Consider the following 25,199-nt stretch of genomic DNA (forward strand, 5'->3'; position numbering starts at 1 on the left):
ATATTTCCGCTTTGCCAGTTACGGTGGCAAATAAGAAATATGTGCGACTCTGAAGGCGTAACGTATGCTGGACACTAGCCGAAGCTTAGCGGTGCGTCCATATTAGCTAAGTACAAAACTGCATCTATATCTTATTTATGCGCTTTCTTATTTGTGAACAAGAGGTGACGACTTTCGTAAAAAGGATGTACAGGAAGAAGTGATCTCGTGTAGCACTGCGTGTGCGTGATTCAGATCCCAGCCGGTGTGAAATAGCTTCAGTTACAAGTTCCATTGTGCTTTGTTGAGCTGATGGGAAAATAGCGCCTTTTCCTCACTCGATTATAATAACGTAGTGAGATGACCTTGAACACGAGTGCCATATTGGTGGTCTGTCGATCGACAAATTTTGCTACATCAGTGTTTCCGCCAAACCTAAACACTTTGTGTTATGCCACAATGCTCTAGTCAAATTCGAACCCGTCACGATGGGATCAATGTGGGACGCGTTTAGTATCGAGCTACGCGAAGTCTCTTTTTTGTTACGTATAATACCATTTGGCATTTACAATTTCATTCTACTATTCTATTTCTCGGCCATTAACTTTTTATGATGCACTCCAAGAAAAAAAGAAAAAGGAACAATTTTACTCCCCTTCGGGACTAAGTGCGTGGAATTTAGAGACTGTTTCCAGTACTGGGGAGTAAACTATATAGAGTGTGAGGGGGGGGGGGGCTAAAATGGGGAGTAATTGCAATTAGAAGGAGTAGCAGCTATAATTGCCCCCCTGCGTATCGCTTTGTTTGTTAGAGTGTACGTGAAGTTGAGTAACCGACTGACTTCCCTCCTCAATGAACCCCCATAACAGCGCACTTTACCGAAGTTTTTTCCGCTGGTCGGTTTGGAACTTGCAAAGGCGAGAGAAATGCGTTCGATTACGAAAGATGTCCATAACGTGGACGTTTTCAACCTCGCACCATTTCGTACAATACACACTACATAATCGCCAGACAATAGCTCCTGCTCAGGATTACCAGGCACATTAAGTTAAATACGCGTAATACGTCATCACAAAGCTTACGTAACATATACGCATCACAGTTTATATTTTAAAGGTACCGTAGGCAGCAGAGGTGCAACCTCAGATTATTAATCTATTCGATAGTGTGAGCCCTCAGTATTCCTACGTCACAATTTTCGTCTCAAGTGCACCCAAGAAGTCTTTTTTAATAGAAATTAGCATCGGAAATTGCTGGCAACACTGTGTCCAAGTGGTCACGCACGGTTCCAAGGTGTGAACGCTAATGTGAGACGTATGGTTAACCAATGTTGACGTGAAGTGTGAACTGTACCTTTTATTAGTGGTATTCTTTAACTAGGATTCTGTGGACTGTGTTTGTGTGTGGATTGTGTGGACTGTTACGTTTTTTTTTTTTTTTTTGCTTGGACGCCCGCGTGCCTATGCGCTGTCCGCCCGATACAAAGGGAATAGCCTCCACAATCATCATCATCATCATCAACAGCGCATTGCTTGAAAGCACGGAGGCAAAACTACATTGCATGCAGACAGCACTGGGTGTGAAACGAAATAAGTTGGCTACGTGTCGGCTATACGCAGTCGTCAGGAGCAGCACATCAATCGGGGAATATAGGTCATTGTTGCTTGACGAATTTAGCATTATTTCCCGCCAGACGTCGCACCGAGCCGTTTTCCCGCTAGCTCATTAAAAATAGTAAGTATTCTCCGTTACACGTATAGCTTGCTGTGCTGGCTTTACAAGCAACAAGCTGTCAATCTACGCCGTCAACATGATGATGATGATGATGATTGAAAGAAAAAAATTGGCATGTCAACATGAGCTGCCTGCCTGCCCGCACCTTTAAAAGGATCTTCCGTACATATGTTCCACTCAGCCTTCGGCTTGCTTTCATCCCCACTGCCGCGGAATTAGTGTAATATCAACTGACCCCGAGGAAGAGACATTCCTGCAAAATCCGTCTCGCCATCTCGCACTGCACACGAAAGACATCTCCATTAGGCATGCAAGTGGAACGCATTTAACACGCCCATTCAACATCCTTCAAAGAGCGGGCACACGGACACCTAACAGCAGAGATTCGTAACGGCATTAAAAACACGCCTGTCCTTCACCCTATGGGTTCTGCAAAGATCTCTATGGTAGAAGCCTTCGGTTAATCCGTACGATTACCGGGCTGACCTCATCTCGATACGGGTGATAAAAAAGACCGTCGGTCCAAACGCGTTAAATGACTTTGGGGACTGGACCGAATGCCAAAGACGCGATCCCATCGGCTACGTGCTCTACGGACTCTCAGTCAATTTGCATGCTTGGATCTGACGAAGATAATAGAGTGATAGGACCTGGATGGTGTCGTTGTGGGTTACGTAAAGGATAAGGAAAAAAAGAGTTTGGAGAGATTAATAGATTAATTGGCTACTCGCTGCATTGCGAAATGAGGACGCAGATGTTTATGAGATGATTTTAAAGAATGAACGCGGCTTTCTGTTTTTCTCCTTGGCGATGGTTGTTTTTTCTCGTCTTTGGGAACGACGTGGGCTTTGGAATGCTTAGAAGGTAGAGAGGGTCTCTGAAGGTTGTAGGGGAGTGGAGGGTCTGCGATGTTATCATAAAGGGGCTTAAAGGGATGTTCGCGCGTGAAACGTGAAATACCCGAATAAGTGCCAGAAAGATAAAGGGTGTAATAAATGACAAGCGGAAACGGAATGGAAGGGGGAGGAACAAGTGATTAAGGTGGATAACGGTTCCAGTTTATAGTGTGCTCTTCTCAGCGGTTAAGACAGATGAGGCAGATTACAAAGGTAATGCTGAATGTTTATGCAGCCTCGCTAATTGTGTGCGCTAAAGCATTAGGCGAGGAAATCGCAGTATTGGCGAGCAATTAACCATCTGCCTTGCCTGCGCGAGTTTCGCCAGTAACGATAAAAGCGCAGCACGATTCGTATGATTTCCGAATAAGTAGACCGCCAGTTTAGAAAATGCTTTTGAATGCGACCATGTCACAAAATTAGAAGCACACGCTGGCTTTCGTACGCAGTGTACAAGCAGCAAGCCCCTCTGTTGCATCTACAACAGGTGCCTAAATGTTTTTCACTCTTTCCCCAGGTTACCTTTGTGCTTTGTACTTCCCTCTCCGCGGTACACAGCTCGTCTTGACGGTACGTTAGCCAACATTTCGCGTTTTGCGTCGACATATAGCACGGTTCATTCATTTCTCGCTTTCGTCATGCCCTCATTCAACGTCGCTTCATGCTTCTGTTGATGTTGCTGCTGCTCCTGGAGACATACTACTCCATCTAGGAAACAACGTATTCTACAACGAGCCTCTTTCAACACAAATAACGAAGATTTACACGAACAATTGAACTTACAGAAGCCAGAATCGTTCATGCTGTCACGGTAATCCTAACACGAAGATGTTCAAAACGGACGGACAGCACCGCACATATCTTCACATAAGATGTCACACAGGTGGCACTGCAATGTTTCTTGCGTCTCAGCCTTATCGCATTTGTCGGATTTAATCACGTGGTAAACGGTCAGCCCTCCGTCCTTCTGTCCCCCCCCCCTTCCCCTGTAATCGTGTATGTGCACCTTTATATCTCGTTAGGCTCGTGGCTATCTCGACACGGTGGTGGACTTATGTATCATCCTGCCTAATCTGTCATGTGTCCTCGCGATTGCGCCGAAAGTGGTATGTGGGTTGGACAGATGACTCATAAATTTTTTTGGATTTCACATCGTTTCACGTGTTGGAAAGTGCCTTTGCGGACGTACAAATATTCCTTTGTGGACAACTCTTGCTTTGATGGCGCGCGAATAGTAACCAGGTAAGGTGAACCTACCTCCCGGAAAAGACACCCATACTTGCAGTTACATTTACAGTTGTCTTACAAGGCATATCCTGGCGCGAGATATATACACTAATAAAATAATCTCGTTGAAATCACAGCAGCGTACTTCGTAGAATCATCAAAAGCACGGAGGATTATTTCGGAGTAACGACAGCATTAATTGGCTCGTTAGGTTAGAGCTCGTGTGATCCCCCCCTCCCCCGCACACACAGGTGGGCAAGAAAAAGAAATAAAGCATGATACGACGGAAATGAGACCATAATATGAGAAGGAAGGCAATGTTGGAAATATGTTTAATGAATGCTTTTAATACTGGAGTTCGTGGCGACTGCATCGTGAACAACGATCCAGAGCAAGCACAGTTGTCGCAACCATATAAGTAAATCGGCACTTATGCTAATTGCATCTTCCATATCAGCTCGAAGGACAACATGGAGGGTATTGCAAGTACACCACAACACATTCAGTAAAGCCAAACAGCACAATAAGTGCAAAGCAAAAGGACATAGCACTTTGCCGATTTGAGTTTCCTCAATGCGTGTCATGCGTACATAAACAGCGCTGTGGCACGCAAGCCCTTAAAGTGAACAGGGCCCATCTCCCCGTCAATGCCATACATGACCTTTTCACGAGCATGGAAATGAATGCGACTTGATTTTGTTGTGCAATACTATCAAACGCTTCTCATGCGCCTGTAGGCAGATGCAGTAGCTTCATTCGATGACCGCTCATTAGCAGAAAGTTTCGAACAATGACCACCTCTAAGTAAAACGTTTACGGAAAATTGCCTCAACTTCAGAATAACTGTCACGGGGAGTCTCCATTGATCACAAAAACGAAAGAAAAAAAAGCAAGAACAAAAATCGTATCCCCTTAATTAGCGATGAATGAAGTTTCCCAAAGTGTTGCTCTTTCTCTCTCTCTTTTTGTTTTTTGTGTTGTTTTTCTCTCTTCAGTAAACCAATAAACAATTCCATGTCGAAGCATGAATGCCGGATACACCCGCCGACCGTTGCGTATCGCCACTGCGCACCGCGTCAGACTTTCCCGCTGTGCGCCGCGTTTGTACAGTGTAGCGCACTTCACAACTTCTCGTCGACGAATCGGGGAAGGCATGCATCACTACCAAACCGCTGTTCAATTGCCGCAGCATACAATTTAAAAAAATATAGCATGATCTAAGGATACTCATCAGTTCAAGAGGATGGTCTGAAAATATTGAACAAGGAAACATGACAGAGATCTACGATACCACCACTCAAAAAGCGCACCCAACATCTGGACGTGTCCTACAGGTCAGCATGTTTTGGTCAGTCGCAGGTGTGGCAGAAAGAATGTATCGGTGTGTTTACCAGCCGCGCAAAAGAGCAAGTCAACAACCGCCTCCTGCTTTAACTCCTTGCTATGACCACTACTGTTCTGAAAGTCGTCTGTCGCAAGCCTGTGCATGGACGCAGTATGGACATTGGACAGGTATGGGTATTGGTACAAGTATGGACACAGTGACCATTGGTCACTACAAGAGTCAATCGCTAGTGGACACCTAGCTGCACAACAAGAATTACACCTTCCTGACAAGATATTGGCAAGGCCGTCTCACGTGTCACCTACCAGATTACTTCACAAACGAGCCCCGAATACGACGAGTAGTCGCGCAGTGCCACCACGACCTCTCGAGGGGTACCTCGAGCTACACAACTATCTTGGTTTACAAGAACGCACGTGACTCCTACATGCATGTCACTCGTCAAGAAGCGGACAGACCAAGTCTGGACAAGGTCCCCTGCTCTGCAGAACTTCCTAACCGCCTTTCTGACAACTTGGACAACGTCTACGATCACCTGTCAACCATGTCATCGAAGATGGAACACGTTCGAGGGATGTCCTCACCTTTCATTGCCTCAGCGGCCCAGGAAAATGGGTTGTGGGGCAGCGGCGCTGCATGAGTCGCGTTGGCCAGGTCCCCGTTGGCGCCACAAGCCGATGTCCACCAAAGTCGGCGAGCAGCCAGCGCGGCCGCCGCCGACCACGCCTGCAGATGCGCCACGAAGCAAGCCGGTGCCACCCAGTCCGCCAGAGTCCCTTCTTTCACACCGTCACCACGGTCCACCACACCACCACTGGTCATCCATGCAATCTCTCTCAATCCATCTCACAACAGGTGGTCATCGAGTCGTCACGGAACCAGGTGATGGTAGCAGGTCATCAAGATACACGCGCGGGTCACTCGGTCCGTTATCCGTGCTCAAGAACAAAACCTGCTGGAGGTTCGTCCGCCGTAACAGTCAAGTCAGCGCGAAATGACAGCAAGCGGACTACGACGGTAGAGAGTGTCCCTCCGCCTAGCGGAGAGCGAGGGAAATCCCGTCCGAGAGGGACCCGGTCGGTCACCGAGGATGGGAGCGCCGCTAGATGCCGTTCGCCGGCAGCAGCCGCCGTATTTCTCTCCCCGGCTCCTCTTGGTCAACTCCCCTCAGTGGCGTTCACAGAGGGACCTCCTACATTTTTCGCTTTTTTCCTTTATCCGTTCGCCCTCTCTCTATTGCTCTCCTTCTCTCTCGTCGTGTGAGCCATCAACTGATGCTTTTATGTGTTTGATAGGGGCGCCATGCGTCGAAGCGGTTACGTAAAAGGTGGATGTTGATGGCGGAAACTCGAAGGGAGAAGAGACTGGCTGTAGTCGTTCAATCATAGAAAAACGACGTTTTTGGAGGCCAAACTCTTCTTTCATTAGCTCTTTCCTGTAGTCACGGAGCATTTTCCAGATGTTCTACCATCGAGCCTCTTATTGTTATTATTATTATTCCGTGTTAGCGCCGCGAAGCAACTGTCGCTATGAGCGGCGTACACAGGTGGTCAGATGGAGAGAGGACAGCAGGAAGGGGTGGAAGACATGGGGGTGTTTAGTGTACGTTCTGGACCGACTTCGGGGCCCGACATCCGTTTGGAATGTCTGTCGGAAAAGCCCATGGAAAACCTCAGATAGCACAGCCGGTGGTAGGATTCGAACCCACCACCTCCCTTGGAGCTACCTCGGATCATGGAGTTCCCATCAACGAGCGGATATGTTTTCATCGACTCGGCCATGTCGCTGGAACATGGAGCCTAGCTCTGACGACTGAGGTGTTCAAGATGAAGAGTTCAGCTCCACAGCAAGCACAACAACAACAGACATATTATGATGATGAATGGGGAAATTCGCCATAAGCTCCTACAACAACAACAACAACAACAACAAATAAATCGTGACTATGACTATAAGCTCCAACAGGCTTCGGACACTATAGCTTCTTCTGCAATATCATATTTATCGAGTGACGTGAAACTGAAATGTGGGGGGAGGTGCGAAACTGTCTCGGAAAGCTACGCAGGACCTTACAACCTAGCTTCAGCTAGCAATATATATATATATATATATAATAAATTTACTTATCTGGATACGTGAACATACCACGCAGGAAAATAATGCTTAGAATGCGACCTGTCACTCCACGTAATCTTTGCCACCTTTCCGTCCAACACCTTTTTTTTTTCAACTGCTCAGTGCAGAGATATAGACAAGTTCCACTCCAACAGGCATCGTTTAAACCTATCTGTACACGTCCTTCTAACTGATCCTGAGGCAAGAAGTAATAGTAAAAGAATAGAGGAGAAGAGCATTAAGCTTAGCAATCACCTTGTGCCCGCTCCCGCACTCCGAACCACGCGCAAAGCACTCGAGGGACCATAACAACTTACGGCTTCGGCATCTGATTTCAGATCGGCCAGTAGAGTCGCACTGGACGACCTCGTAACAGTAGCTATCTTACTGACCCCCTCCCCTTCTCCTTGCTGGATAAGAACGATACTGAACCATTACGTGAGCAGGAAACGAACGAAGTCGCCGACGCCTCTTTCTTTTTATTTTATTTTTTTTTACTATCGGGTCAACAATCACATGCAAATAGCCGTTATACTTTCCGCGGTCATGGAGAACTTTTCATTACGTTTTCCTCTCTTTTCTCTCGAGGCCTTGAAGCCTGTCGTCTGCTATGTTAATTTCATCACGGAAGCTACCAGATGGCGCTCTTAGATTGTCATGCAAATAACTCCTTCCTCGTTCGCTGGTGGGTTTATCGTATACCAGTCCGGTGCACACTTGAATCTAGACACGAGGACGGGTTTCGAACAAGCGGTCCCGACGTTTCATGCACAGAAAGATGTATTCTTCTCTGTTTCATTTCTTCTGGTATGGCTCGGTGGCGTTAGGGGAATGTCGCGGGTGAGTCCTTGTGATGGTGATCCGCGCTGAAGCGGGAGTCCGTACGTAGCTCGACCTTTGAGTTGTGTCATGTTACATACCCGGAAGTTGGGCTTCTGCAATTATCGTTAGCATTTCTATCAGCCTCACTCGCGTTGACAAGTCGACTCTCCAAGCTGCAGTCGCTGCGGTGACTTGGAAAATCTGGAGCACTTCCATCGAAGAAAGAGCCTAAGCTTCGGCTTTTTCTTCGATGAATTTCGTCCACCAGCCCGCCTGCCTATATCAGTCAGGAACACATCCTTATCCACTGCGCGCACCACCAACCTTTTAGGACCACATTTACGGCGTCTTTAAATCAGCTGGACTCTCGCCCTCAGTGACTTATCCAGACCCACTCCCCCACACACATAAATGCATAGCGACACTCCCCCACCTTCTTTACCTGTGCACCCCCTACAGGGGGTCCGCATTTGCTATTTCAGCTTTAGACGCACGTCGGTAATGATACTTTAAGCTGTTATGACGTAACTGTAATAATGCCTCCCCCCCTTCCCAATTTTTTGCAACATTTCCGTACTTATAGAATTCTGGATACACCACTGCTTGCCCTCTCCTCATGAAGAAATTGCTCAACCTGTGGTAAAATTCAGCTCATCTACGACTTGCCCTAAAAGCCCCGCTCTTCCGCACTCACTGTAGCCGCAGACATGTACAAAATACAAGACAAAAGGTATTTAAAATAAGATACCAGATACCGAGAGCCGATTGCAATTAAAATAAGCTCAAGACACTTGAAAACAAAAGTATTTAAAATAGAGCACCAAATACTTCAAAGCGTATTTAAGAGACATTGAAGATGCTCGGCATGCATGGGACGCTACAACCAGGCGAAGAGTAGTTCGTATCACAGTATACAGTTGGATACGTATGACACATCGCACAAGACAACAGTAGGACCGTCAAGAAGCCAATGAAACGTTCATACCATGCACAATAAAGCTTGAAGAACGACACTTGGTGACGAAATACAAACTTGAATTTCGACATCCATCTATGTGCTTTCTCAAGTTGGAGTTCGATATTTTCGCAGCCGACTGAATCTTCTTGACGGAAAGTAACTCCGAGACACAGGAACACACAGACAACCACAACAAATTCTCGAACACCAGTTGGCCTGCAGTTTTATCCAAGGATCATCTTCTTTGGTAACCACAGTTTGCACTGCACTATAGAATGTTGTTTTCGGTCTCGGAAACCCATTTAAAATATGGTCTCAGATATCGCCAGGGAAGTATCCAGGGAGTTTGCTCTAACGTGTCCACAAATTTTATTTAAAGCGAGCGATAAAAGAGAAACGAGCGCTACTTTTCATCTACTTGACTAAGAAACAGGTGCCCCTATAGTGAAGCAGGACCTGTTTCTTATTCAAGTAGCAGAAGTACCACTTGCTTTTCTTTTTATCGCTCGCTATAAATATAATTTCTGGACCCGTTAGAGCAAACACCCTGTATAGAGGCGGCTGGTTGATAGGCTTCATGCATGCAATTTGGCGATGTAGACGGCTCAAAAGACCCTGCCGAGCTGAACCCTACTTGGCGGTGTCCTTATACATGTATCACTCAAAGACAAAATGGACAAGGAGGTTGCCACCGGTCACTCGCACATGTCACAGCAGTACAACAAGTATTTGCGTGTGTTTCCTTTTTCTTAGGACTAGCGTTTTCCAGAATTTGGGTCCTTGCAGCTGTGGTATGCTGAGGGGAGGAATTGAGAAAAGAAAAGTATACATACAGGCTCAGTGAGAATTGACTGCTTCTCTAAAAGAAAAGAAGTGGAGAAACGCAATAAAGAAGGGAAGCATTCAAGACAACAGGACACGCACAACGTATGATGCGGGGCCAGCATTTCAGGGAACGTGCGACGTTTTCCCGTCTCACGGGAATCGGTCACATACTAATTAACGCAGCTGCAGCTGCGAACACGAGGGTTCTGTGAATGGTCAGACACTTGACCAAGCGAGGTATACTGTGTTAAGAGTTTAAGTTGGCTGTTTGTCCCACGGTTGCTCGTGAGTTGTTCTCGGAGCAGTGCCCTGAGCTCAGAGAGAGAATTCGAGCAGCTCCTGTGTCGGAGGGTTTTGGCGGGTTCCTCCGAAACAAGGGGGGTGAAAAAGAAGACGAAGAGGAAGAAAAAAGAAAGAAATCTGAAAGCCTGCGAGAAGCTGGCAGAAGTGCGAAGACAGTTGACGAAGTAATTAAAGTACTGAGTAGAAAATTCCGAGAAGAGGATACAGTACAAAATACTCCTTCGAAATAGTAACTAGTAAGATACTAAATGCCGAAAAAAGTATTTAAAGTACAGTATTTTACATACAACACTCTAAATACGTACAATTCTGACTGTAGGACCCATCATTATATTTGCACCAAACTGCAGCAGACACTGGGCACTGGGCAGCAAACGTTGTCACCCTTGTGTGCATGTTAATACTACGCTATATTATATTATCCTCAAACACTGGGGCAGAGTATGCTTGACCAAAGAAGCCAGTCATCATCATCGAAATAAGTCGATGTTGGCGACAAAAAATATGAGAGATTGAATTCATCACACGACGTATTCGACTAGTCCCATAAACTAACTCCCCCGTTAAAAAAAAGGGGGGGGGGGAAACGCTCCAGACAAAGCAAACACAGACCAAAGCGCTGTTGATGATGGTGACTGAAAGAAAAAAATGGGGATGGGGAAAGCGCTGTTGTTCTTGTTCTGTCAGCTTGAAGGTATACGTGGACAGTGGGTTGTCGCACATTCATTACGGAGCATTCCTCAGACTCGACGATGGTGTCGACAGAGTGTCTTCCTTATAACATCGGTTATTTTTATTCTGCTTTCTACGTCATTATTCGATATAGACAGCGCTCATATATCGCCTGGCAACACATGCACGGTGCGATTATTAAATCTAATCAGAAAAGCATGAGCAAACATCACTCGTATATTGGTCGTTAACTAGAACATCCTCTTTTCAACGTCAACACCAGTAAAAAGAAAAAAAAAATCAGGCACGGCAATGACACTAGAAGCAAGATAATGGCGAGATTATCGGCACTTAGAATATCGCAGTTCGAAAATTAGTGCTCACTCGTACGAAACAAAGCGAAAATAATCGATACGCTTCAAAGTATCTGACTACAGAAGACATCAGCCATCATCCACACCCGACGCCCTTGCCGAGTTTAAAACGGGAAGAGATAAAAGGAACGGGGATGAGAAATGAGGAAAAATAATGCGGAACAGGTCGGGGGAAAATTTTAAGCGACGGACCACATCACGTCTAGGGGCGGTCGAAGGGACAGTGGGTAGCCTGGCTGCCTAACCCGTGCCTCCTGTGCGTGATGCGGGCTTCATTCGGAGGGCCGCATTTCCTGTGGAGTGTTTTTGTTGTGTTCACGAGTGTTGGGGAGAGCGCAGGACAGAAGGCTAGCTCTCCCGGTTATTTTTCACGTCATCCGCGCGTGGCCCATCACACACGCCTCCGTTTGGCACCGGCGAGTCTTTCGTGATGGTTTGAGGGAACGCGTGCCGTCCGAAAAGGGAAGGAGATTAAAAAGGAAAGAGAGGAGGATATAGAGAGTCAATGTGGAAAGCGATGTCATTCTTCATCTCGTTTCGTTTCTTTTCTACGGTGAGGAGCGTTGATTACGAATTATGGATGAGGATTCTAATGCCCTAGTCAGACGGCCGTAACTTCACCGGTAGCCCAACCATCATCTCGAATGACATCGTCCTCTCCCCTGATGTGTTTAAAACGGGAGGTGGAACTTATTTACACAGCTATTATAATAGTTTCGGATTGTCCCGGAGCCTCGCGTTAAGCGTGCCGCGTGACTATAGGGTACATGTCGTTTAGCGTGCGCTCCGGTAACTCGCTGGCCCTGGACCGACGTCTTGCAACACTGTCGTCGTGTCCTGCAGATTTTCCTGAATTTTCTGCAAGGCACCGGTCTCCTTTATGTTCTTTAATCCTGATGTGCGGCCTTGCTACTGTCTCTGCCCGCCTCGTCTCCTCTTTGTCATTTTACATCTCATGCATTCCCGTCGGCATTATTGAGGTAGTGGGCCACAACCCAGGTGGCAAATTTCCCCATTCATCATCATCAGTGTATTTGTTGTTGTTGTTGTTGTTGTTGGAAGCGTCAGTTGCCCTTTACTACGTAATAACGGAGCGTAAAAGTAATTAAATACGTGTCAATAAATAATGCAATATAATTGTAGTAATACTTAATGAAGATATTTTAATGACAAGATAAGGATAATGATTATAATACATGTATATTAATTGCGAGTACTCTCAGAAACGATGAAGGCTCTTGGTTCGGGGAAAGCGCGAGGCCTACGCCTTTTTGTAACATTTAACGTGACTGCATAAATGTCACAAAGAGGCGTACGCACGCCGTTTCCAGCAAATCAGGGGAGAGAACGATGTCATTCGCGATGATGGTTTGCCGTGAACGTGCCACCACATGCGGTGAAGCTCTGTTTTAACGGTGTGCTTTTACATGCAATGTACCAAGTACCCGGTTCTGGTAGAAGTTTGTGATAGTATCATCTGACATGTGGAGGCATATCTTGACACATAACACGTGTACAGTTCAACAAATTTTGTGTTTTGAAGGTGAAGGCCTGCACGGGACGATGTCGTTCACATGCAGTCCTGATTTGTGGGAACGCTCGAAGCGTACGCCTTTCTGCGACACTTGTCACGGCACTAGTTTTCGGCAAATCAGGGGAGAGAACGACGTAATTCGGGGCGACGGTTGGCTGGGAGCATGTTATGCCGTGAAGTTCTGTCTTTAAAGTGTATATAAACTGAAGCATGACAGAACGCAGAAAGAGCGCTACAGACAAACACGAGAAGCAGAATTGGCGGTGCACAACCACCTTTGACTGTTCTCCCGCAGGTTATAAGGTAGGAATAGAAGCTTTTCTTGTTCCTCTTCTTTTTAACGCATACGATTCGCTCACAGCTTTGCGGGTTCGTACTCACTTACCCCTATGGAACTAGGCCGGCGACGCCACGGGCACCACACAGCACGGGCCAGCCATTCCATCACATCACAATCATACGTGTCAACATCTACACATGACGACGCCCTTGCCAGTTGGCAACGACACCTTCGGATTCTCTCACCCTCCATCATTACGACCCACTCGTGTAACATTTGTGGCTCTCTTTTTGTTACTCTTGAGCGCAGGACGCACGCTGTAGCGTCGCGTGCGACTGTGACGAGAAGTCACGCTACGAGAACTCACGGGCGTCGAGTGTATATATCTTTCATTGAAGCTCCACCGGGAACGAGTTCCTCTCCCGTCGTCATCCCTTTCTTTTTTGTCATTCACGTCCAAGTAAAGAAGAAAAAAAAAATGACGCTTAACAATAACAGAGAGAGGAAAGAGAGAGAGGAGGGGGAAAGAAACAAAGCAGGTAATTGTCGTATATAGCGCGCGCTCGCGCGCGTGCGACTCGCCCGCTGGAGTGTATTACATGATGTAGAATTACGGAGGCCGTAAGCGCAAAGAAAGAAAGAAAAAAGAGAAGAAAAGATGAGACAAAATGGCGGCCGCCCTGTTTTGGCGGGGTCCACCCGCGCCCGCGTGCGTAGGCCGAGAGGGGAAGGCATCAGGGTGGTGGTGCGTCGTGGAAGGAAATGACCCACCTTGCGTGGGTCACCTCTTTTGTCTGCCCGTTAATTGTCATGATCGTGTCTTATATCAACGTCCGTTTGATGGGCTTCTTCAAGTAGCTGACCTTGGGTCCGTCAGTTGCTCCTTTTTGGAAGGGCGTTTCTTAGAAAAAAGTTTCTTTTTTTCTCCCCTCTATACACTTCTCAAGTTTTGGGTGGAACGAAGTCTTTTTATGTGTGACAGCGGCCAGGTCAGGAGAGGCCATGTTTTGGGCATGTAGACATCGGTACGTAAAAGAGACGTCTCACATCTTGTACAGATACGGCGCCGCCGGTTGGTAATGTGCCAGTGGGGGGGTATCCCGAAATGCTACCGTTAAGAATCCACCGTTTAAAATCCTATATGTTCAAAATCCCAAACGACGCTAGCGCGGCGTTGTGAACGGCGTGGTGAACTGTCAAAAAAACATCTAAACTAACCTAATCTCGAAAACTAACCTAACCTAACCTAACCAAACCAAATTCTAACAATTTCTGGGCTGCCCTGATGTGGCCGCCACCCTAAGCCTAACGGACGCAAAAAACCTGTTTTTTTTTTTTTTTTTTTTTTATTCCCGACAATGACTTCTACTGTCGTCAAAACCACGCAATACTGCGAGGTTTGTCCGTAATATGTATTATTCAACACTATCATTCCTCCATTCTTCGTATTAAAGCTTTAATTTAGAAATGTGGGATAGTGAACATCTGGGATTTTAAACGGTGGATTCTTAACGGTGGAATATCGTGGCATCCCCGTGCCAGGTCTGCAGGCTGCCGATTCGAACCTGGCCGAGGACGCCACCAACGGTGCAAGTGGCGTAAAATTTCAAATAATTGCAATTGACGAAAAGGCACCGGCGGTTGGATTGGAACCCACACCCTCCGATTTCCAGCGTAGACACGTGCGTCCTATGCAGTGCACGTCAATGTATATCCTCGGGTGGAAAAAAAGTTAGTCCACTGAGTGACCACCGCGCCATCGCTTATGGTCATAGTTGTGTCGCAACGTAAAGCTCCGAATTGTCATCAACACCTCGGACACGACAGGAAGCAGAGTCCTGCGCAGGATGGGCCGCATCATGAATGGTAAGACCATAACACGTGTGGACGGCTTGTCCTACTAGATCCCTTAGGGCGTCTACTTACCGGTTACAGCGATGAGTCGGTTCCATATAGTGGAACGTCGTAATACGTACTTTCGGCGCATGTACTGCATCCACGAAAGTGTTGCATTAGCTAAGAGCGACATTGAACAAAAATCGATCATTCAACAACGCAACATAACGCCTTCGAAGCATAAGAACATCAAATACGTTTTTTTTTTCTTGTTCCCATTAGAAATCACCATCACCATTCGCATCTTTACAGTTATTTTTTTTATGGTGATTAGCGTTTTTACTCGGACGAGCTCGCGCTATGTCCGAGTGACGAGTTATTTTATCTTTGTTGAATCAATTACCAATTCAATCTCTTAATTGGGAGCGGCAAAAATTACATTTTTCAAGTTGGAAACGGTAAAGCAAATGTTTCCGAGTCGCCAACGCAGCTTCAATGACATGAGAATATTTATCGAGTGCCGGTTACCCAGAAAAATATGTACGTGACCATGTAACACATGACACCTTGAAGCGACCTCTGCATCATAAACCTCCAAAGAATTAATATCGTTCCAGACCTCGTCAGTCTCCGCTGACGAACTTCTAAGCTTAGAAGGGGAAACCCAGATTACGTGACTTCTTTTTCCCTCCGATGCATTTATGCATGCGTTGTACCACCCCTTTGACACCTCGAAAGCTCGCTCGCAAGAAGCACGCACATCACGCTGATTTTTGCGGCAAGAAGTGTTTTCCGTTCGTATAACGGCACGTAAACCTCCAGCATCGCACGTGCACCGTGCCATGGAGCCTTCTCGGAATCGGAAGGGTGGCTGGAACATAAAGACAAATTTGGTAGGCTAAACGTTGTGCGTGTTGTCAGTGCTGTGTGTATACGTCACATTATGATTTGTGTGTGGCGGTATATGGTGGTACAGGAAAAAGTCCCTCGTGTCAAGTTGCTGTTTGGGTTCTCATGAAAGGGGTGTGTAATGGGAAATACCAGCAGCTGGCCTGTATATTTCCTGCTAGATGCGAAAACACGGTACTAATCAACAGCTCAGACATGGTCTAAAGTCGTAAAGAATTGTCGAATTTCCAAAGAGACGATAACAGTGTTAAAATTTGCTCATTCACCTTTGGAACGGTACTTTGCAAAGTCATATGCACCCTTAAAGCAGAATTCAGCATATAACGCGCTGAAGGTTGGGATTATACCATTAGCACTTGTGATTTGTGGGAAGCGTCAATCCTTTTTGTGACAATTAACATGATTACATAAGTGTCACAAAAAAAAGCGTTCGCTTCCGGTTTCCAAACAATCAAGGGCGAGTACGATGTCATTCGGGACGATGGCTGGCTAATGTTGATGTTGATGTTGATGAAGCAAAATACTACGGAGAGGTTGAATTCGTCACACGATAAATTCAACCTCTCCTTAGCTGGCTAAAGAAGGTGTCACGCTGTGAGTTTCTGTTTCTTGAGTGCACTACCATCTTAGAGTTCATGAGCAAAAAAGCTGTCATATCAACCTCATCCTTATCTTTTATCGAAAGAAGTGCGCTTTTATCTACTTCCTATCTCTCAGTGATCAATATTCCGTCACACATCACAACGAACTACGATCGCCGCTCTCTACACCCCTCCGCGCACTGACACATGCCATATAGTTTTCATCCATTCACATTAAACTCAAATTTAACAAATTTCCAAAAATAAATACATAAATAAATGAAAGAAGAAAGAAACAGAAAGCGTGCAAATCGTGGCGAGCAACGTATATATTCTAACCCTCCGCCGTCCCTGCCCATCAAAATGAGACTCGACAGAGGGCAATTTTGCACAAATGAGGAAAGAAGCAACTTCCGGAACCTCGCATGTATCGGACACTATATACGGACAGTTGCCCCTCTGTTGAGGAGGTTCAAAAACTTCCTGCAACAATCGCTACGAGTTCGATAGCCCCCCCCCCCCCCCCCCTCCTTCCCTTTCGGACTGCACCGCTGCTGCACTGGCAACGTTCACTGCGCGTCGTATTTAGCTGCCCCCCCCCCCCCAACAAAAATATAAAAAAAGAGAGAGAAGGAAGTAACAGTGGAGGTACATCCAACTTGAGGGGTCTTGGCTAACTTCCGCGGCATCCCCTTGTTCCGTTTTCCGGTCCGCCGTTCCGGTGTGTTCCTCCTCGCGTCAGGCCACTTTATATGAACGCGGTGGTGGTTCATTCCGCGTATTATATAGGACGTGCTTGCCCATGGTTTCGGTGTTTCTCGTCGTAGAGATATATACTGCGGTGGCGTTTTGGGAAGTGAAGGATTTCTGGCGCGGTAAAGGATATTGGAAACATGACGCGACACATATACGACGGGGCTGTTTCGCGGGCTGTCGGGAACGAATTTTGCGAGAAGTGGAATCGTGATAATAGTTCTGTCGTTTCAAGAGGAACTTTTCGACATTTTGAAGCGATTGCCTTGTAGGGCAAATCACAGTATACGCTCTTAAAAATGAACTTCACCGCATAGCACGCTTCTAGTCGACCATTGTCTGGAATTATATCGTTGTCTACCCCGATTTATCGAAAGGGGCAGGCGTACGCCTCTTTGTGTGGGAGAGATTTACTAAACGAATTTCACGTCGACGGTACGCCTTTTTTGTGACACTTATGCTGTTCATAATTGTCAATTCCAATAATGTATCAAAATGGTACCTGAGTACCTACGCCTAAATAATAAATACTTTCACAACGTTCGTCCACACCTTTCTCGAATTAATTGAAAAGGAAACATCATATCAAAGTTTTACCCAACTCCGCTTACATAATCGCACTGAAGAAGCCCTATACACCCCCATGCGGGGCCCCCCACATCTCCGCATATTTTTCTCCTACCACCACCACGGCCACCAAATGTGCGCGGAACGAACCCTATCCTGATGCTGTGTGACTTAAAGCGGCTTAGGCTACTTACGGTTGAAGACTGAGCACCTGGGGTCACGACCGCTACGTGGACCCCGGAAGGGGACCCCACCTCGGACGAGACTTCCGGCACGCGTCGACCGGACAGCTGACGCAGGGCCTTTCCCCAACAGGAACATTGTTCTCAATCGCATAGTCGTCGCCTGTCAATGCCATAGATGCAGTGGCCGCCGCAGCAACGCATAATCACACCGTGCTTTCTCTTTCGATCGACTTATACGTTGGCGGGGGTCGTTGACTTTTGCGTAACACCGGCGTGCCTCCACTCTGCCATAACGAATTTCTGATATAACGAATACAGACTCTGGTCCAAGTAAGATAACGGGATTTCCTCTACATTCCCCGCCGTGTCACGGTATCACGCTCTGCACTGGTTGTAGACGAGCGTGTTATGTTGCGAAATTATGTCTTTCGAATGTCATGCACGTTTTGGAAGCTCAACCGCTCTTCATAAACGTTGCCGATAAGAATATGTCCAACATACCTTAATTTAATATACTTTAATAAACGTTGCTTATAATCGAATATGGGCAACACTTAATGGCAAGCTGTATAAAGTTACAGGGGCCCGAGCCCATTCAGTCATGCTAGTTACAATACCGACAGTACACGCCAAAAGTATGTGGTTCTGTTACTTCAAAGCAGACGTTTACGGAAACGTTTACCGAAACGGAAACATTTACGGAACATGCTCTGGCGCATTCCTTCCTCACAGTGACACGATATAGCAGCGAATGGTACCGTACGCATTTGCAAACAGGTGACTGGGCACATGTCTGTAAATCAGTCCTGTCCAATTCACTGCAGGCGTGTCACTCTGACGGAGGAACGCGCCGGAAAATGTTCCCTAAACTTTTGTCCAGCACTGCACTTCTTGAGTATCGTACTCAAATTACTGCATTTTAAATACTGTAGCTACTACTTCAGTGTCTTACTCAGTACCTTTTCCGAATCTCTTTGTACTCGGTTTAGTGCTTTTTTCAGTATTTTCTGCTCAATACTCTAATTACTTTTTATTTGTGTGCTTGTCTTTATGTCAAGCTCAGATTCAAAACAAGGCACCCTTGCTTCCATGGTGTTCTTTTTTTTTTTTTTTTCAGTGGTGGTGGTGGTGGTGGTGGTGACGGCACTGCTCGCCGTTGTGTTTTCGGCCACGCTCAGGCGGGCAACGTCACGAATATCGCAAGGGGGGGGGGGGACATTTGTATTAAAGCGTCTGAAAGAAAAAAAAAACAACGAAAACACCCAGACAACACAGACGGCGCCCGGATACGAACCCGGTTCACCTCCCTGGTTCGAATACGGGTACGGGCTGTGCATTTCAGTGGTGGTGGTGGTGGTGGTGGTGATAGGGCTTGCCGTTGTCGGCCTCACGTAGTGCATTATAGATACACCAACCTATTGACCAATTAGATTATTCTTCAAAGGAAGACAAGAAAGCTCACTGACGAACACTGTGAAATACCAATCTTACAGCGAGCCAATCATGTCTATGGTTAAATAAAAAAAAAAACAAGAAACAAAAACAAAAAAGAATAGTAACCACTTTCCTGTCTAATACTCAATTATCTTAAATGTACATTCAATACTTTTGAAGTACTACTTCATTTACTACTCTAGTCTAATTTCTTTCTTTTCCAAGTATCTGTACTGTAGCTCAAGGAAGTTCTCCCTTCAGTATTTTGCATCGTATTTTAAATACATTTTTATAGCATCTTGTATATGTCTGCCTCAAAGTATCAATTTCTCGACAAGCAATGACACAGCAACAGCAACAGTGCTTTAACTGATAATTGTGAGAGAAGTTCCTGACCAATTCGTACAGGGCTGTACATTCGTATAGCCCTCGAAATAGCAGACCATGAGGTTTCTCCTTGTCCCCATTCTCTCCCAGACACTGTTTAGCCGAGTCTTCTTCTGGTTCGAGGAACACAAGTCGCTCGTGTTTCAGTCTCCTCGTCGTCTTTCCTGTCCGTGTGTGTTGTTGACGCTGACCAAGTTTAGTGACCCTGGCTTCCCGGAAAACGGCGGGTTTCCAAAAAGACTTCGCTTTGGATTCGGTTGCAGAGCAGCGCCGATACATCACCGGCGCGCCAAGTACACGGAAGAGAAGGGAGGCGCCGAGGGTCCGCTTTAAATTATGACGTTACGGGACTTCGAGCGAGCTGCTAAGTCCTTGTCAGCTCGAAGTACCGTTTCATGGGCATTGGATCTTATTGTAATCTACGATAGGATGGCTAACTGCCACCTATGGGGGTGGCTGGCCACACGAATGTGCAGAGGAGTCATAGACAGTTTTTTCTTTCGTTTATATGCGTGTGCGTAATTGCTACTTTCAAGTGCTGATTGCTACTATCAAGTGCTTTTCTTTCACCGTGCTGATGTAGAGGAATGCGAGGATGGCAAAACGAAAACACACAGAAGGGCCTCGAACTAATCCCCTCACTGGGGGGTATCCCGAATTACCACCGTTAAGAATCCATCGTTTAGAACACCATATGCTCAAAATCCCAAACGGCACTAGCGTAGCGTTGCGTGCGTTCCCAACTGTGGGGAGCCCCCCCCCCCCCCCCAACGGCGTGGTGAACTGTAAAAAAATACCTAAACTAACCTAACCAAACCAAATTCTAACAATTTTTGCTGCTCTGATGTGGCTGCAATGCTAAGCATAACGGTCGCCAAAAACCTGGTTTGTATTCACGACAACGACTTCTACTGACGTCAAAATCACGCAATACTGTGAGGTTTGTCAGTAATATGTATTATCATTCCGCCATTCTTCACATTAATGCTTTAATTTAGAAATCTGGGATTTGGAACATCTGAGATTTCAAACTGTGGATTCTTAACGGTGGAATATCGTGGCATCTCATGACGCTGTACCGATTCGTTCGATACTAACGTTCGAACTGACCAAAAACGCCCGGACATCAAAACAATATTCATAAATTGGTCGTAACTGATGTTTGGCCATAAACTGATGCCATGAATTTCACTAGACAGCAGTCCAAACAAGTCATTTATTTATGTCCGCATACCTCAAATGCCTGCAAAGGGGCGTTACATGAGGAGGGAAGCATACAGACATCACAAGGACTCAAACCATTATGAAGAAAAAATCGTAAATATTCTACACATCATAACTTAAGGTAAATACACAAATTTTGGCGTAAAGCTAACAAATTGGATGTGGAACAGTGTTCCTAACATTCTGGTATGTTGTATGGACAGCGTACATACCTGACGACTGTGGAAATGAGTGAATTAATGGCACCCTGCAACCTCACTGACCAATGGTTTAAGTGACACCGATGCATTGTCCCGTCTATGAGGAGGTGGTTCCGATGGTAATAGCGTTACTTGCTATCTCTTTGACTGTCGACATGGCGACAGTACTATGTCGCAGAGTAGTTAAATTCCTCAATGCAGTTTAGAGTTCTCGTGACTAGCATGCACATCGAATCACACCACACGTCGGTGACGCAGAGATGAAGCAAGTGACAATATCTCTGCATCCATCGCCAGAGACATCGACATTGTTTTGTTTTGTACAATCGACTAATACACTATAGATGTACGGAAAGATGCAGACAACAGAAGAGAATGACTATCTTGCAAAGCCCAAAGCACTGCGCAGTGCTTCCCCCAAACGCCGCCTTGAACGGTACATTTCACTTGGCTACGGTCAGCTCCCTTCATCCAAAAGCTTCCGCCTTCGGACGCCAGAAATTCTCAGAGCCCGAACACATCGCAAAAAGAGAGCACGACTCATACCATCTGGAAGAGCTCATGTCTTTGGAAAAGGGCTTTCTCCCTCCCTCCCCATCCAAAAGGAGCCAGTCTATATAAGACAAGTTTGGCGACCTCCCCACCGGACCCACGGCCCGTGACTTCTTTCGAAGATTTGCACTGGCCAGGGTCATGAGGTTAACGACACAGCGCCACCAAAAGCATCTCGCGCCGCCCGTTTCTTTAACGGTGTCTGGTTCTTTTTTTTTATGCGTATATTTTTTTTACGAAGTATAACGTATGCTGCGGCTATGCCTATATCCTCACCGTGTCTGTGAGGCTTCTTGGAAAACTGTCGTCTGTTTTGTCCGTCGTCCGTCGTTTGCTTCCTTTCCTTTTCTGCTTTTACTTTTCTTTTTCTTTTTTTTTTACACTCATTGGGTGTCGCTCTGGTTACGTGGTGCGTTCGCCGAACCAGGGGCGTGGGTCTTTTCGGGGTGGTGTATACGGTGTCCTTTTTTTGTTTGTGAGTTGGGATGGTGGTGTGGTGGTTCGGCTTTGTGTTTGCGGCGATTAGGTTGCGAGGGTCACTGACTGCTGCGTGCACGGTGTTCGTATCTAGTGACAGGTGTGTGTGTGTGTAGAAAGTGAAATTTATTGGTGTTGCGGCAACAGATTTTGCCTTTGTTAGGCCTAAATTAGGGGCTTTCTGGAGAGTAATGACGGTCTGTGGCACAGGAGGGGAGGAGGTCACTTTCTCTTTTGTATTCGAGAAGGTCGATGCATGTGCGGCGAAGGGCGTGCACTATTGGTATTGGCGAATGAAACTTTTCTTTTTATCGCGTGGGAACGTGAAGTAATGAAAGAGAAACCGTAGAAATATAGTAGGTGCGCTGTCGCTTGGTTCCGTTAGAATTCTGTTGGTAACGGCAGCAGGAATCGTGCCACAGGTCTCGCTGTAGAAGCATAGCACCCAAAAAAAAATGCATTCACACGTTTGTGACTTCCAACGTAAACTTAAAAGTTTGTCTCTCTATATGCGGCACTTAATGGTCTTCTTTATGGTCTTCTTTCTTTCAAACTCACCTAAGTTTGATAACCCGGACCCTTTCTATGATCTGGAAACTGTTAACGTTCAAAAATGAATGTTATTGAAGCCCTAGAGGGGAGTTCAGCCACAGATCGGCAGTCGAGGTGTGGACCAGCTGTCAGTCCACGATATTTCTCCAGTCCATTACGCAACACAACAACAAATACATAATGAAAAGGGCACGCAGGGTTTCACCGCTGGGGTGCAGCTAGAACCCTGCCCCCATTACATGTGCGTTAAGTATAGTCCACCCAGCAACACAAAGTAGCACCAAAATCAATTCAGAGACCTAACCATCGCCACACTGCTTCAGATGAAAGAACAACCCTAATATCCAAGGTCCACCTGCACCCGTCAGGCAGACGGACCACGTCCTCGTCTAGATTTCTCGGAAGCAACAAGACGTGACCGCGAAGGAGGACCGTATCATGCACCCAGTTAGCTGCAGCGTTTCTTATCTCTTCACCGCCACCATTAGCATAGAGCGCCACTGAATGAAGACAGTTCCGATATTGGGCTGCACAGCCAACTTAGCATGAATACAAACTGCGGTCAGAGGGGTGCACGATGACCTCCTTCGTGAGAGTTCTCCACTTTTCAGGAAGCCGTGGTAGATAAAAGGAGCGGTGGACGACAGCGCATCCCCGAGGGGGTTCGGAGGTAAAATGAGGTGCTTTTATCGGGGCAAAAAAAAACTGGCAAATCGAAAGAGAAGAGTAATTTGCTGTAGCGGCTGCGATGCAGATGGTAGATCAGGGACGTTGCCGTGCTGGCAAGAATATTATCGGGGTGGTATACGGCGCACGGCAGGGCGTACTTCGGGCAGCGGGTGGAATGAAAGTGAAAATACTATAAAAATCGAGATGTCCCTTTCGATTAGTTCAGAACGGCCTCTATAGCCCTTGTACGGTTTCATTGGCTGCGATGATGGCATTCCACGCCGAGACTGGGAGGTGAGCCTGGTTCGAATCCAGGCGCCGGCCTGGGTGTTTTCCTCTGTGAAGTGGGCCCAAGACGCACGATCGCCTCCCCCCCCCCTCAGCCCCCCTGCGACAGTCGTGACGTCGCCCGCCTCTGCGTGGCCGACTATACGGCAAGCAGTTCCACGACCACGTTTTCATTTTTTTTAATGAGGTTAAGGCTTTAACAACATTACCGCTATGTATAAGACCCGAAGAATAATATTAACGCTTCTTACACACAAAATTAACGATGAATCGGGAGAGTTGTCTACCGTTGTAGCTGACTGCTGCAACGGAGCACATGGACATGGCAAGATGTTGATGTTGATGTTGATGTTGTGAAAAAATGGCAAGATGATGATGATTGGAGTGAATGTTTGTATTGTATTAAAGCTCCGCATTGAAAGCGGGGTTTTTAATTGTTGCAGGGTGAAATATATGAACAACGTAGGGGGTGGGGGATTATTGAGAATTTTTAAAGCGTGCAATAGGTGAGTAGGCAGTGTATGTAAGGTGAGCACTCTCTCGTTATGTCGTAGCCCCTCTCCATGTTTAATTTGATTTTTTTCCCTGGAACTGGGCAAGCAGAGTTTTAAAAACCTAGGTCTGGCAGTATATGAACATACAATCATACATGCAACAAAATTATGAAACAATAGGAAATGTCCACGGCGTAATTGTAGAGTCGACCACCAAAACGAAGGTTACATGTGACGCCGAGCCGCACAATATCTTGGCTCAATATTGGCTGGATATCGGTCATACTGGTCGAATAGTGGATCAGTACTGAACCAGTATTGCCAATATTCAGCCAATATTGGGCCAAGGTGCCGTGCAGCTTGGGCACGTCTAGTGTTTGTGTGTGTATGTGAACTACCTTGTCAAAACTGACGCTCAATCCAGTTAACGTCAGTGATGAAACTAGGGAAAATTGTAGTTGTGTTGCTTAGGGGCCATTTCGACCCGGCCACATTCGCAAGGACTTTACAACGCTGAGCTATGGCAGCGCTGACCTTGATACCCATACTCTGGATCCCCCCTCATCGGACGGAATGAGACTTGTCCACATTACACGAAAGCCTCAAACTTCCAAAAGCCTTCCTTCTCAAATACAAACTCCGATTCTCACATGTAAAGCAGTCGCGAACGAGACTTGTCGCTTGAGCGATCGGCTGCAGCGGATGCTCTCGGCCGTTTCAAGCGACCACAGGCGTCGGCACAAGAGAAACTCCACTGACCGTCCCTCACGAACGCCTTCGAGCCACGCACAGAAGACCGTGCTTTAGGACGTTAGCGGAACGGTCTTCTTATCTGATGGGGACACGGATAACGTCGCGTGGTCTAACTTAACGACATTCCCGCTGATAGTGGAAACAGGAACGGAGTGATGCCGTAGGTGGAGGTGTGGATGCACCCGCTAACTTTCATCACTGCACGGTACGCCTTCGGAAACGCCGACTCGCCCTAACTTCAAATGGTAATGAAGGGAGAACGGTTGGTCAACAA

At 46.5% G+C, this 25,199-nt stretch overlaps 1 protein-coding gene across 4 annotated transcripts in view; it reads right to left on the reverse strand.

The window, feature by feature from the left end:
* Positions 1-25,199, reverse strand: part of LOC135396799 (B-cell lymphoma/leukemia 11A-like) — a 279,520-nt gene that overhangs the window by 72,134 nt on the left and 182,187 nt on the right. The window contains exon 1 of one of the 4 annotated variants that reach the window (XM_064627984.1): positions 5,766-6,276. The exons of 2 other annotated variants lie outside the window; for them this stretch is intronic. In XM_064627984.1, the coding sequence (XP_064484054.1) occupies positions 5,766-6,003 (238 nt within the window). In that variant the 5' untranslated portion in view covers positions 6,004-6,276. Of the gene's footprint in view, positions 1-3,392; positions 3,503-5,765; positions 6,277-25,199 lie in introns of those variants that run through there. One more of the 4 variants, XM_064627988.1, reaches the window with a different exon arrangement.

The sequence above is a fragment of the Ornithodoros turicata genome, chromosome 6 (assembly GCF_037126465.1).
Source record: "Ornithodoros turicata isolate Travis chromosome 6, ASM3712646v1, whole genome shotgun sequence".
Classification (NCBI taxonomy): domain Eukaryota; kingdom Metazoa; phylum Arthropoda; class Arachnida; order Ixodida; family Argasidae; genus Ornithodoros; species Ornithodoros turicata.